General features: G+C 49.9%; 6 protein-coding genes across 6 annotated transcripts; 4 read left to right on the forward strand and 2 right to left on the reverse strand.

Moving 5' to 3' along the window:
• Window positions 1-612: 612 nt before the first annotated feature.
• Window positions 613-1120, forward strand: N7506_008824 (putative stress response RCI peptide; the record flags this gene model as incomplete). Its single annotated transcript, XM_056958117.1, has 2 exons — window positions 613-670; window positions 726-1120. The coding sequence occupies 2 exons, from the start codon at window positions 613-615 to the stop codon at window positions 1118-1120; spliced, it is 453 nt and encodes a 150-aa protein (XP_056807507.1).
• A 1027-nt stretch (window positions 1121-2147) lies between these two features.
• Window positions 2148-3615, forward strand: she9 (putative mitochondrion biogenesis protein (She9); the record flags this gene model as incomplete). The annotated part of the gene is made up of 2 exons (XM_056958118.1): window positions 2148-2721; window positions 2777-3615. The coding sequence occupies 2 exons, from the start codon at window positions 2148-2150 to the stop codon at window positions 3613-3615; spliced, it is 1413 nt and encodes a 470-aa protein (XP_056807508.1).
• Window positions 3616-4269: 654 nt separating this feature from the next.
• rip1 (ubiquinol--cytochrome-c reductase catalytic subunit RIP1) lies at window positions 4270-5384 on the reverse strand (the record flags this gene model as incomplete). Its single annotated transcript, XM_056958119.1, has 4 exons — window positions 4270-4451; window positions 4507-4657; window positions 4729-4817; window positions 4961-5384. 4 exons carry the CDS (start codon window positions 5382-5384, stop codon window positions 4270-4272), a joined length of 846 nt encoding a protein of 281 aa, XP_056807509.1.
• A 278-nt stretch (window positions 5385-5662) lies between these two features.
• Window positions 5663-6401, reverse strand: N7506_008827 (histone-fold domain-containing protein; the record flags this gene model as incomplete). The annotated part of the gene is made up of 4 exons (XM_056958120.1): window positions 5663-5991; window positions 6056-6146; window positions 6203-6288; window positions 6344-6401. 4 exons carry the CDS (start codon window positions 6399-6401, stop codon window positions 5663-5665), a joined length of 564 nt encoding a protein of 187 aa, XP_056807510.1.
• A 379-nt stretch (window positions 6402-6780) lies between these two features.
• On the forward strand, window positions 6781-9686 carry N7506_008828 (chloride channel protein; the record flags this gene model as incomplete). The annotated part of the gene is made up of 7 exons (XM_056958121.1): window positions 6781-7261; window positions 7317-7384; window positions 7449-7808; window positions 7859-7936; window positions 7986-8311; window positions 8361-8715; window positions 8778-9686. The coding sequence occupies 7 exons, from the start codon at window positions 6781-6783 to the stop codon at window positions 9684-9686; spliced, it is 2577 nt and encodes an 858-aa protein (XP_056807511.1).
• A 713-nt stretch (window positions 9687-10399) lies between these two features.
• On the forward strand, window positions 10400-11544 carry N7506_008829 (acyl carrier protein; the record flags this gene model as incomplete). Its single annotated transcript, XM_056958122.1, has 2 exons — window positions 10400-10803; window positions 11265-11544. The coding sequence occupies 2 exons, from the start codon at window positions 10400-10402 to the stop codon at window positions 11542-11544; spliced, it is 684 nt and encodes a 227-aa protein (XP_056807512.1).
• Between the last annotated feature and the right edge of the window lie 1004 nt (window positions 11545-12548).

Genomic DNA, 12548 nt, shown 5'->3' on the forward strand with positions numbered 1-12548 from the left:
ACGGAGTAGCAAATTCAGACAATACCATACCAAGCGTGTATCAACGTTTTATTTTCCGAATAACTGCCTTGCATACTGCAAGAAAGGGTGGATATAGCACATTATGTGAGCTATCAACGAAACTTTAAGAGGTTTTTCATGGATGCGAGGGGCAACTTTTGACTCTAGATATTGCCGAGTACATGCATGATAGTACACGGTACCCGGTCACAGGTGGCTGGTGACCGCTCCCTGGAGGTACCGGGTACTTGGTTGTCCCCGCTTTTGTAGAAATCCGATGAGTCCGATTTTTCTGCCCTCTTTATCGGTTTCTGTGGATCGTCGGATTCAGTTAATAGATCACCTTACGTTGAGAGTAGGTAAAGGCAATATTGTAGAAACTTTGTCAAAGTCTACTCGGTACTGAGTGTAGAGAGAGACATCGACCTCACCTCACCAAATGAGATAGAGTCACATGACCAAATTGACATCATCTGATCTGGGATAGGCTCCAGGGCTCCCATCAGACAACCGACTCATCCAGTTCTAGGAGATTTTCATACCCATTGCCACTCTCCGTGGGGAACAAAACACGCATAAACTAGACTCATCAACTACCAGGTCTCAATAATCATGTGCAGCTCCGACATCTTCCTCGCGGTTCTCGCCGTGTTCTTCCCGCCCATCGCAGGTATGTCCAAACCACAAAGTTCTTAACCGGTGAGCAACGCTGATCAGATATGCAGTCTGGGTGAAAGTGGGACTTTGCACTGCGGACTCGGTCATCAACCTCGCACTGTGTTGCCTTGGATTCGTCCCGGGTCTCATCCACGCATGGTACATCATTTTCAAAAACCCCGAACCCGATTATGACGCCACATCCTACGAGCCCATCCCTGGTGGCGGGAGCCAGCGACGCGACCTCGAGAACGGAAATGTGACTTACTACTATGTCTCACACCAGCCTCCCCAAAACCCTACCCAGCGCGGATACGGTACTGTGCAAGGTCAGCAGGCACCTGCGAAGAACTCGGGCGCGCAGAGCAATCAGGATGGTGGCAATGGGAGCAGCAGTGCGAACCCACCGCCAACATACGCGGAAGCCGTGAAAGGCGACAACAAGGTGCAGAGCCAGGAATGAGACTGAGGCTGTATACTGCGACTTCCTTGTGGCAGCTTTCTTCCTCGGCTGTCGTCTCTTGTCCTTTGGACCATGCTCTGGTTCCCGCTCATACCCTGCTTTATTTATGCCTCTCGTTTCTCGAAGTTGATCGTTGCGTTATGAATTTAATGAGGGAACGTTTCTGTAATTCTGGAGCCCTGATACCATTCAATGACTGCCATCCAATGGCTGGACTTTTTTCTATTCCTTCTGCCTGCAATATAATTCGTATGATAGTTCATGGGTGTATACGTAGTCTTTGTTTTGTCATGCTGCGATGTCACCTGCACATTATCTACCTATACCCTGCCTCCAGGGCTAGGTATACCTGGGGCTTTGCAAGGCCCAGATCAGCCTTGAAACTGCCAACCTTGAAATCTTGGAAGTCTCCAAAGTCGGGAAACGGCTCGCTCAAGCGCCCACCCTTCGAGGTGGATGTTCCTTAACCTCCAGGGCTTGGAAGTAGTTACTGTTTATTCGAGCTGGGGTTTGGATAAGAATAGCCTTCGAACGTGACTCGATTTGTACCTGGAAAGGCCCAATGTACACATGGCCAGGTGGTAATATCTACCTATGGATCTTGCTTTCGCCTCATTTTCTCAATCGACGGGCATGAGATGGAAGAATTTGAGGGAAATTATAGGTGATGGCAAGCTTTCCAAGGTTCCAATGTTGATCTGTGTACATATCCTTAGATATGGAGGATATATATACCCGAAATCTGGAACTCAACAAAACCAAAAGTGGCCCCAATGGAAAAGCCAACTACGATGTGGCTTTAAAAATATCAAAATACGTGAAACTCGAGGGATGAAAAAAAGAACAGGAATCTTTTCCTCCAAATATCTTAAAAGATCAAACTAAGAAGCGCCTGACCAAGACCATGTAAAGCGTAAAGCCGTTAATCTGATAAGGTTATCCGAGGCCAAAGTCCGTCCCGAGATGATCCTACCGCTCTTCCTGCACCCAACTCCCCGCCACGAGCCCGTGGCCTTCACATTTGGCCATGCAGTCTATGCCACAGCTGCTCGGACAAACGCTACGCTCAAGCCTCCAACTCAGCCGTACAGCCCCGGTACGAGCTCGATTTCGCCACGTCCCGACCGCATTCTCCGTCAGGCCGACTCCGCGGAGCTTCTCTGTCTGCGTACAATGCCAGTTCCGACGGCAGCCCGAGAGATTTGCGGACTTCAATGATCGAGAGAGAGCTTCGGCTGATACCGAGAGGTTCATCAGGGAGAAGGAGAAGGAACTGGCAGATTTAGAGCTCGCCTCGCGCGACCCGGCACCAATTCCGGGCGTGGAGGCGGGCAGCTCTTTCGAGATTCCGCCTACCCCAGAACCGCCTAAAAGCACACAATCACAACAGGAGGAGGTGAAATCAGCCCCCGAGGAGGAATCTACGCGGAATAGTGGAGGATTGCCCTCATACCTGGAAAGCCGTCGGTCAAAATGGTCCAAGCAATTCGATACAGCTATGGACAATTTGCAGTCCAATGTCTTCGTGGCAGGGCAGCGGTTGAATGATCTCACTGGATACTCCAGCATTGAAGCGCTGAAGAATGATATTCAGTTCCATGGTATGCACCCAGACAACCTACGAAAAGCTTGGACACTAATTCTGTTTGACCACAGAGGAACGACTCCGCACCGCTCGATCACACGTCAAAAAGGCGAAAGAAGAGTATACCGCCGCAATTAACCGCCGCTCTATGTCCCAGCGCGAAGTAAATGAGCTTCTCCAACGCAAGCATGCCTGGTCCTCAACCGACCTGGAGCGCTTCACCTTACTTTACCGCAACGATCATACAAACGAAGTCGCTGAAACAGAGACCGCACAGGCCCTGTCGGCCTCAGAACGTGAAGCCGAAGAGGCGGCCGCACAGCTGAGCAAGAGCATTTTATCACGATACCACGAAGAGCAGGTCTGGTCTGACAAGATCCGTCGTATGTCTACGTGGGGAACTTGGGGCTTGATGGGTGTCAACGTTTTACTGTTCCTTGTGTTCCAGATTCTCGTCGAGCCATGGCGGAGGAAGAGACTCGTCAAGGGATTCGAAGACAAGGTTGTCGAAGCCCTGGAGAAAGAGAAGGTCCTTAACCGGGCTGTCTTTGCTGAGAACGCTGTCTCCATTTCTGCTCTTCCCACTACTCTGCCGGAGGTGATTGATTCTACCGAGGAGAACACCCCTTCTTTACTCGTTGAGCCGAGGCAAATCTCGGAGAAGGATGATGCCGCTACTGGGGCCGTCATCACACCGACCGACGCTCTTGCTTCCCAATCTTTGCAGACTCGTCTAGCAAACATCACCTCTTCGATTTCTTCGCTTGAGTATTGGACTCAAGTGTTCCATGAATTCTTCAGCGATCGCAGCGTCACAGCATCTCAGCGTGATCTTACCACTGTGGCTATTCAGAGTGCAGCGGCTGGTGCAGTCATGACCAGTCTCCTGTTCGCTCTGCTTGGACGGTAAAGCAAATCACGCCTTCAGCGAATCATTTTTGTTCATGTCATTGTGGGCCAGATGAGACCTCTGTCTAAACCCATGATAGGATTGGACGTCTCCATATACTGCCTTTAGCTGGGGTGGATATTATTGTACATACAGTTGAGGATATAAAGATACTCCGTTGAACATCATCGAGTATAGTGTACTATTACTGCAGTCTCGCTTTCGAAATTCGAGACTTCGACATTGAAAGTTAGATACAACCTACATGGTAGAAAGCATTGAACCATAACAAAAGAAATAACATGACTAGGTGATACACTAAATAAAGAACATAAGTATGTACCCAAGGAGACCGTAGGACATCCTCTGCACTGCCAGGACACCCCCTGGCTTAAGCCACTCCAACTCCATGGCTCGTGTTTGCCATGGCGGAAGACCAAGATCCAGGAGATAGGGACAACAAAGGGAATAAAGTGGCTGATTTTTTTGTCCATATTAAAACACAGGTCTCTTAATCTTGACAAGACACACGGCCGCTCTGTCTAAAAAAAGGGGAAAACAAAACACACAAGCACATACACAGACAGATAAGACATCCATCTTTTATCTTATCCACACTTCTAGTGAGACAATCCGCATGGGCGGCGGTCAGGAAAGGGTGCATTCAAAATTCGCTTAACCGATAACAAGGGTCTCGTCCTCGGGGAAGTTGTAGGAGGGGACCTCCAGGTTGAGAGGAGCAGGGCCCCGGCGAATACGGCCGGAAATATCGTAGTGGGAACCGTGGCAGGGGCAGAACCAGCCGCCGTAGTCACCGGCCTCACCGATGGGGACACAACCCAAGTGGGTGCAGACACCTAGTAGAAAATGTTAGAATTGACTTGATGTATGGTGAGTGAATCTCCAACTTACCAAGCATGACAAGCCACTCGGGGCGCTGGACACGGTCGTCATCGGACTGGGGGTCACGGAGTCCTTCCCACTTGGTGTCACGGGCCTCATCGATCTCAGACTGGGTACGGTGACGGATGAAGACGGGCTTTCCACGCCACTTGATGATGACCTATTGGAACAGTTAGATAAGACGACTCGGAAGTGGAATTGCCGGATTTGATGGCAATTGCGAAAACGTACGTTCTTGCCCTCAGGGATGGCACCGAGAGAGATCTCGACCTTGGCCTGGGCCAGGACATCGGCGGAGGCGGACATGTTGACCAGGAAATCTAAGAAGAAGAACATCAGCCATGGCTGTTCCGAACCGCGCGAATTTCCCCCAAACGAGAAACGAGTATTGTGAATCATTTGATGTATTGCACGCTTGCGTTGATTCCATCGCCGTGATCGAAACTCGAGAAGAAAAACCTACCCTGGACAGTGGCCTTGGCACCGACGGCGGTGGCCAGACCGAGGGAACCGGCCATGAAGTAGGAGAAGACCTGGTTGGAGCGGGGCGAAGAGTTGGACTTGTACTTGCTGAAGTTGGGGATCTTCAGGGTCGAGCCACGCTCATTGGCGCTGGCGAAGGGAGACTCGAAGGACGACTTCGCATCGGCAACTCCCCTCCGCTGGCAGGAGGTGACGGCGGCGCGGGAGGTAGGCACTTGCTGCCGGGCGACGGTGCGCAGCAAAGTGCTGGAAGCGGAGGAGAGCGACATTATGAGGGCAATTGACCACGGAGGGAATTGAGCCGCGAGTGTGGAGAGGGGAGTGAGGATAGAGGGTGGATGAAGTCGGAAGTTGAAGTTGGAGCCAGAGCTTTCGCTAGCGATCGGAATCACGGGGCCTGTCATTGGCTGACGGGTTCCCGTTCACTCCCTAAACATTCTTTTGTACTACGACATTTCAACGCGAGTATATCAATTATAGCAGCTCTTTTTGCTATTACTTCCATTGGGCACTTATAGTTCTTATGAAGCTAACTTTTCCTCTGTGGTTGTTTTTTTAATCTGTCATCTAACCCGACCCAATGCGACCATACACATCCAAAACACAAATGCGCAACCCATAACCAGCAAACTCCAATGCAAAGAACTTGTTCAATAAAGAAATGGACCTAACCAGGAGAGAATCAGCCCTGCATTTCCACATCATGGTCCTGGTTGGCCACGGGCTCAACAGTCCGATCCGCAATCAGTGCGCTGACAGGCACCATCGGCCGAGGAACAGATGGGGATGTGGCACTTGGTTCCTCTCCCTGTGGTGTAGCCTCTCCCATGCTGCTTCCATTGGCTGGTGGCGGCGGTACTCCGGCTCCGTTGAGAGTACGCTGACCCTTCTCCATGGTGGTTTGCTCGGCCGCGTCCTTAGCCTTCTTCTCCTTGAATTGTTTGTAGGTCGTAGTCTTGGGGATCACGTCGGAGAGGAATTCGAGATTATCAGTGTGTGATACTGCCGAGGCTGTCGCAGCTTGTTAGTACCGTCCGGTTTATTGTGCACTGTGGGTGTAGTAGACACGACAAACCAAGATCTTTGTATTGGACGGTCTTGCGAGGCTTTCGCTCAGCCTTGACCACGTTGTGCCCTTGTTCAGCAAGGTACTTAATGAACATTTCCTAGAGATGGGGTTAGTCGGCGTCCGCGGGATGATGACGGAGAGAGTGTAGCGTACAGTGGCCATTGCGATGACGAAAGTCGCGTTGTTGGAGCATTGTACAATGTCTTCATCCAGCTGAATGATCTTTTTGACTCGTGAGACTATATCACATCGTTAGAGATATGGATCCAAGCCAACGTGGAGTGTAAGGCATACTGGGAAGTGCGCTCTGGCCGGTGATCTCGTCCGGCTCTCCCACAGGCTTTGGAACCATGATGTATATGACGAGCTCGTAATTTCACAAGACAAACGATTCAGTTCACACCATGAATATGTTTGCTTCCCCGCTAGAAAACCAAGTGGGCGCAATCGTGGAGTCGAGAGAGTAAAACGCGTGGCCGCGTTATCTCAGGAGGCTCCGTTATCGATACTTGGCGACTTCGCTTGTTCGCATCATCTACTTCCAAGCGCTTTGTTCACCCCTGCACCCCATCCTGGGTTTGTCGCATACAGTCTAACTATCTACCGGTGATATCTTACAGTTGAATTCAACAGCCAAACCGAGTCTCCTGCAGCGGCATACACCGCGAACGAATACATCATCCACTCAACTCTAAGCCGATTATGCTGATCTCAGCTCCTCAACATATGTTATGACCTCTACACGCTCCTCCTCGACCTTTTCTCGGTCGCTTCCAGTTTCTACAGAACGCCGCAATTCCCGGAGGCCGTCCGGACGCTCCATTCCTTCTCCAATTGACCGACAACCTGCTCCCAATGACCAAGAAGTCCCCACCATCACGGACGAGATCAGTGAGATCAAGCGATATGAAGATTTCACCACCATAGATTGGGTTCAAGATGCTGTATATGAGCAGTCTCGGCGGCGCGCAAAGCGGCGCAGTGGGACTGGGTTCTGGGATCAGGAGGGTATCTTAGGATGGAGACGGAAAGTGCACGAGTCCTATGACGCCGGTCAGGCGTGGCTTGTTGTTACCCTTGTGGGGTTGGCAATTGGATTGAACTCAGCTGTGCTCAATATTATAACGGAGTGGTTATCCGATATCAAGCTGGGTCATTGTACAACCGCATTCTATCTCAATGAGAACTTCTGCTGCTGGGGCGCAGAGAACGGTATGGCCATCTTTGCAACGAGGCTTAGCCAATCGACTAATGGACTGAACTATAGGTTGCCCGGAGTGGAAGAATTGGACTTCATTCTGGATGTTCAACTATGTTTTCTATCTCTTTGGCGCGGTAAGCTTGTGTCTGAACAATTTCAAAGACAAGGATTATGGACTAACCCGTGTGTTGGTATAAGTTACTGCTCTCGTCTATTGCTGCTGTCTTGGTCAAGTCATTTGCACCTTATGCCGCGGGATCTGGTATCTCCGAGATCAAATGTATCATTGCTGGCTTCGTCATGAAAGGCTTCCTGGGCGCCTGGACTCTCATAATCAAGTCCATTGCCTTACCTTTGGCGATTGCATCAGGCTTATCCGTTGGAAAAGAGGGGCCCAGTGTCCACTTTGCTGTGTGTACTGGAAACGTGATTTCGCGGTTCTTTGGAAAGTACAAACAAAATGCGTCGAAGACGAGGGAAATCCTTACCGCATCAGCGGCAGCTGGAGTTGCTGTTGCTTTTGGCAGCCCTATTGGAGGCGTCTTATTCTCCCTGGAGGTCAGTCTGATGGTCCGGATGCATGGAACGTGTACTGATTCGTCAAACAGGAGATGGCAAATTACTTCCCGCTGAAAACGCTATGGCGCAGCTATTTCTGTGCTTTAGTGGCTACCAGTGTTTTGGCGGTAAGTTTGCGATGTTGATTATATTCGGATTACAGCTGATTCCCTCTAGGCTGTGAATCCTTTCCGAACTGGCCAGTTGGTCATGTTCCAAGTGCAATACGACCGGACATGGCACTTCTTCGAGCTGCTATTCTTTGTCGGATTGGGTATCTTTGGTGGCCTCTATGGTGCGTTCGTGATCAAGTGGAACCTTCGCGTTGCTGCATTCCGCAAGAAGTACCTCTCACAGTGGCCCATAACCGAGTCAGTAGTTCTCGCTGGACTGACTGCGGTTCTTTGCTTCCCCAACATGTTCCTGAAGATCAACATGACTGAAATGATGGAAATTCTCTTCCGTGAATGTGAGACTGGTCATGACTATCATGGCCTATGCGAGTACGAATTCACCCCAAAACTATATGTACCCCTCACTGACACACTACAGGGCTAAGAACCGTTGGTCAATGGTATTTTCGTTGTCCGTTGCAACTGTTCTTCGTACTGGTCTGGTCATCATTTCTTATGGTTGCAAGGTACCAGCTGGTATTTTCGTACCTTCGATGGCCATTGGAGCTTCGTTCGGTCGCATGGTTGGAATCATGGTACAAGCATTGCATGAATCATTCCCCAACTCGGCATTCTTCGCCTCATGTGAGCCCGATGTGCCCTGCATCACACCCGGAACCTATGCGTTCCTGGGAGCTGGAGCGGCTCTCAGTGGAATCATGCACTTGACCATCTCTGTTACGGTTATTATGTTTGAATTGACTGGTGCTTTGACATATATCTTGCCGACTATGGTATGTGCCCAAGATAGCCCAACTAATACTCTGTCGCTGACCTTAATGTTTCTTTCTCACAGATTGTGGTTGGCGTCACCAAAGCTGTTGGCGACCGATTCGGAAGTGGTGGTATCGCTGACCGAATGATCTGGTTCAACGGATTCCCTTTCCTTGACAACAAGGAAGAGCACGTATTTAACGTGCCTGTGTCCCATGCCATGACCACAGATCCACTCTCATTGCCAGCGTCGGACCTCCCAGTCCGTGAAGCAGAGCATTTACTCAATGACAACAAGTTCCAGGGTTTCCCCGTCGTGGAGGACCGTACTTCCAAGATACTTGTGGGATACATTGGGCGGACTGAGCTTCGGTATGCCATTGATCGTGCCCGCAGTCAGGGGATGGTAGCCCCCAACGCACGCTGTGTCTTCACCAAAGAAGCAGTCGACGCAGCCGTTGCTCGAAGGGCATCAGTCCCCCACCACACACGCTCAGATACATTTGATGCAATCCAAAGGAGCGTAGGCGCCAACGTTGTCGATTTCTCACGATATGTCGACCACACGCCGCTCACTGTACACCCACGCCATCCCCTGGAGACGGTCATGGAGATCTTCAAGAAAATGGGACCACGAGTGATTCTTGTCGAGCACCGCGGTCGACTGACTGGATTGGTGACCGTCAAAGACTGCTTAAAATACCAATTCAAGGTTGAGGCCGAGGAACACACGGTGGCAACGAATTCACCAGAATTCTCGACGCTCGGTGGACATCTGAATACTCCTGCTCCGGAAACCATAGAGGAGCGTTTGTGGCGTCATATTCAGACCGCGGCTAGGTTCGTATCTGGCAAGGCCTCTCGCCGGCCGGTCCGGCTGCGTGATCGCAATACCACTGGACGAGGTGAGCCCTCAGACATATTGGAAGGGACAGAAGAGGATGCAGTTGTGGAACTAGAGGACAGAGAGGACCGTCCCATGATTTCATAAAGGATAGCTATGTTCATACTTCGAAAGAGGCACTTCCAATGCAAAGTCCTGGAAATGAACCAACACCAGTCACAATCTGGTACTCCCCATGTCCCACCCATGTAAATGCCGCCTGAATGCATGGGCTCGAATATTGCTAGGGTATCTCATAATCGGCGAACCTAAGCCGATTATTTGGGGATTTCAAAGTATAAGAGTGACGTTACCGAGGCGGCAACTGACCACCTATCAAAACAAACCCAATGTAAACAAACCTTGAAACATTCTCAACCGCCTAAAAACAATCAAATACAGATGCCTCGAGTAAGTCTTTGACCGGTGTCTCGTTCTTTTGACTTCACAAACCTCATGATTCCCGGCCTGTAGACATTGTATCCTATGCAACAGTCCTCCAGATCGGGGATACGAGGAATTGCCAATTGCAGAGCCCTGACGAAATAGTTCGCTGACATCCTTCGGATGTGGAGACAACCTCCACCGACAGTTTTGATAACCCTTCACCAGAGCTTCACCGGACTCTCGATCTCTTACACGATCTCGTCCATCTCTCAATATCCGCGAGAGCAGCACGTGAATTCCGTGCAGAGATTGAACTTCTACGGGGGCGCCATGCGCGATTACGCCTCTTCGATCAAATCGAGATCATAGACCAAACCATACCTGCTATCGAAAGCGAACTCATAAAAGCCAGATCAAAAGCTAGTACAGCGTTCATGGCCTTAGACGCTCGAGACCGCCAGGGAATCCGAATTTTCCACCGAGAGGACTTGAAGACCTTCCTCCGCACTCGATATGCCGACGACCCTCCCAATCACACCTCACAAACGTTTCAAGCTGCACAAGCCGCACGAATGAGAGTCATTGAGTTGGCGCGCATGGTCTCTCGGGATAGACTCCACTGGTTTCGAAACAACATGCCGAGAAGTGTTCTTGAGGATCATGATATTGCTGAGCGGCTCCAGCGGCATGCAGCCGAAGCAGATAAGATGGAAGTCGATCAAATTACAGCTGGACGAGAGTCAAAAATGAGATTTCGTGCTTTGACGCGGGACGACCAATTTCTGTTCTTGCGGGTATCAAGCAGATCTTGCGGCGAATGGTATCTACTGGGACACTAGTAAGCACGCATTCAAGTATGTTGGCGTCCAAACATCGTTGCTTTCTGCTCGATCTGGCTCATCAGATGTATGAAAAGATTGCAGTTGCTGGTCCTAGGAGTTGTGTGATGTTGCCAGGCAGATCCACATACAGTATGTCTTTATCTTAATATGTGTAGTTAGTTCCTAAATCCTACTACGGCTTCTAATATCTTTACAAAGCGTTTCAGATTGTTTCTTTAACTAAGATAAATTGATCAACTAAATCAACACATAGATGCATTAACAAACAAGACGCGAGCCTTGCTCGGGTGAAGGCCCGTGATTGGCCAGAGGTAAGAGCCCGAGGTATCTCGGACCGGCGACCCGCCAAATCGCCACGGCTTTTTGTTCTGCAAGGCAACCTGACACCACATTGAAAATGAATTTCTATCAAAGCTATCTTCCATCACTTGAAACAAGTCCCTCTCCCAAATCCAAGTGACTATCTTCTAGAAATCGTGTCTCATTCGCTCCGGGAGAAGCTTGCCAAACAGATGAAGGTTGACATAGAGGATGTTGATGCCTCCAAGCCTGTCAGTGGCTACGGGGTCGATAGTTTGACTGCGGTGGATATTCGAGGTTGGAGCTTGAAGGATGCCCAGGCAGATATCTCGGTTTTGAACATCGTGAATAATGCCTCGATTGGGTCACTGGCACATACCATTGTGAAAAAATCGCTCCTGGCGAGTAGTAGATTAGAAGAAGACCCGGCTACATGAGGCGCGATCTGACAGCACGCGACGGTTCTTCTGTTTACTCGGTCTCTACACTCGTGTTTCTTGAATAATTCAAAAGATTTACCTACTGATTTGACTCCGTAAAGGACTGTGGTAGAGTTGAATAAAAATCGGGATTCTTGTACACTGATGAGACTAACTATGTCGCACTTTCCAAATCGTTTTAGCCTACTCAGTTCGTTTGATCTCCAATCTGATCCTACTATGTGAGCAGATCATATCGCTCACAAGACCTCATAATCAGTGAGTGGATCAGAGTGGTCAGAACTTGGAAGCGTGCTCCATGTAACTCCGAGATCAAAAAGCGGCAAGAGGTAAGCACTGAAATGGAAGGAAAAAGGACTCAAGTGTCAGTGACGGAGAAGTAGTAGAGTACAGTGGTTCATGTATTGTCAGAGACGTGGAGAGAAGAAGAAAGGGAAGCTCTCTCATCTACGTCTAGTGCCTGTCTACCCTGCTGGGAGCCTAACAAACCAGGCAAACACCAGCCTTCGAAACGCGAAGAGAGGGCAGTGTCACAGTGTCATCTGGCACAAACAATCCTCCATCTCGCGCGATTACTCTGCCTCGATCTATCTCCCCTGAAGAGATAGCTTCATCCAACAGGGAGCTTCAACGTTTTATATTCGCCTTGTCTCATTAGCGAGAGAATCAATACCCTGGCCCCGGGATTTCAACGAGTGGAGTCTTGGAAAGGGCCACCACTCATACCAAGGAAGCCTCGGGAAGACACTCAAGGGCCCCCCAGCGAGAAGTCCTTGGCCTTTCTTGCGTTCTTTCGGCAATTTCAAGTGTGAATTCTTGTTCAATGGTTGTTACTCCGTATCTTGAGCCAGTGTGAGGTGTCAGAACTGAAGGTTTACACGCCATCGACCCCTGGAGCATAAAATCAATCGGTGGATCTAGGAAAATTTCCCTCAACCTCGGAAAAGATATCTCACGATGCCGGAGATTATTCCCCGGGGCCGCCATTGGAGCGATTCCGG

The sequence above is a fragment of the Penicillium brevicompactum genome (genome assembly GCF_028827555.1).
Source record: "Penicillium brevicompactum strain IBT 35665 chromosome Unknown utg000006l_segment0_segment0, whole genome shotgun sequence".
Taxonomy (NCBI): Eukaryota; Fungi; Ascomycota; class Eurotiomycetes; order Eurotiales; family Aspergillaceae; genus Penicillium; species Penicillium brevicompactum.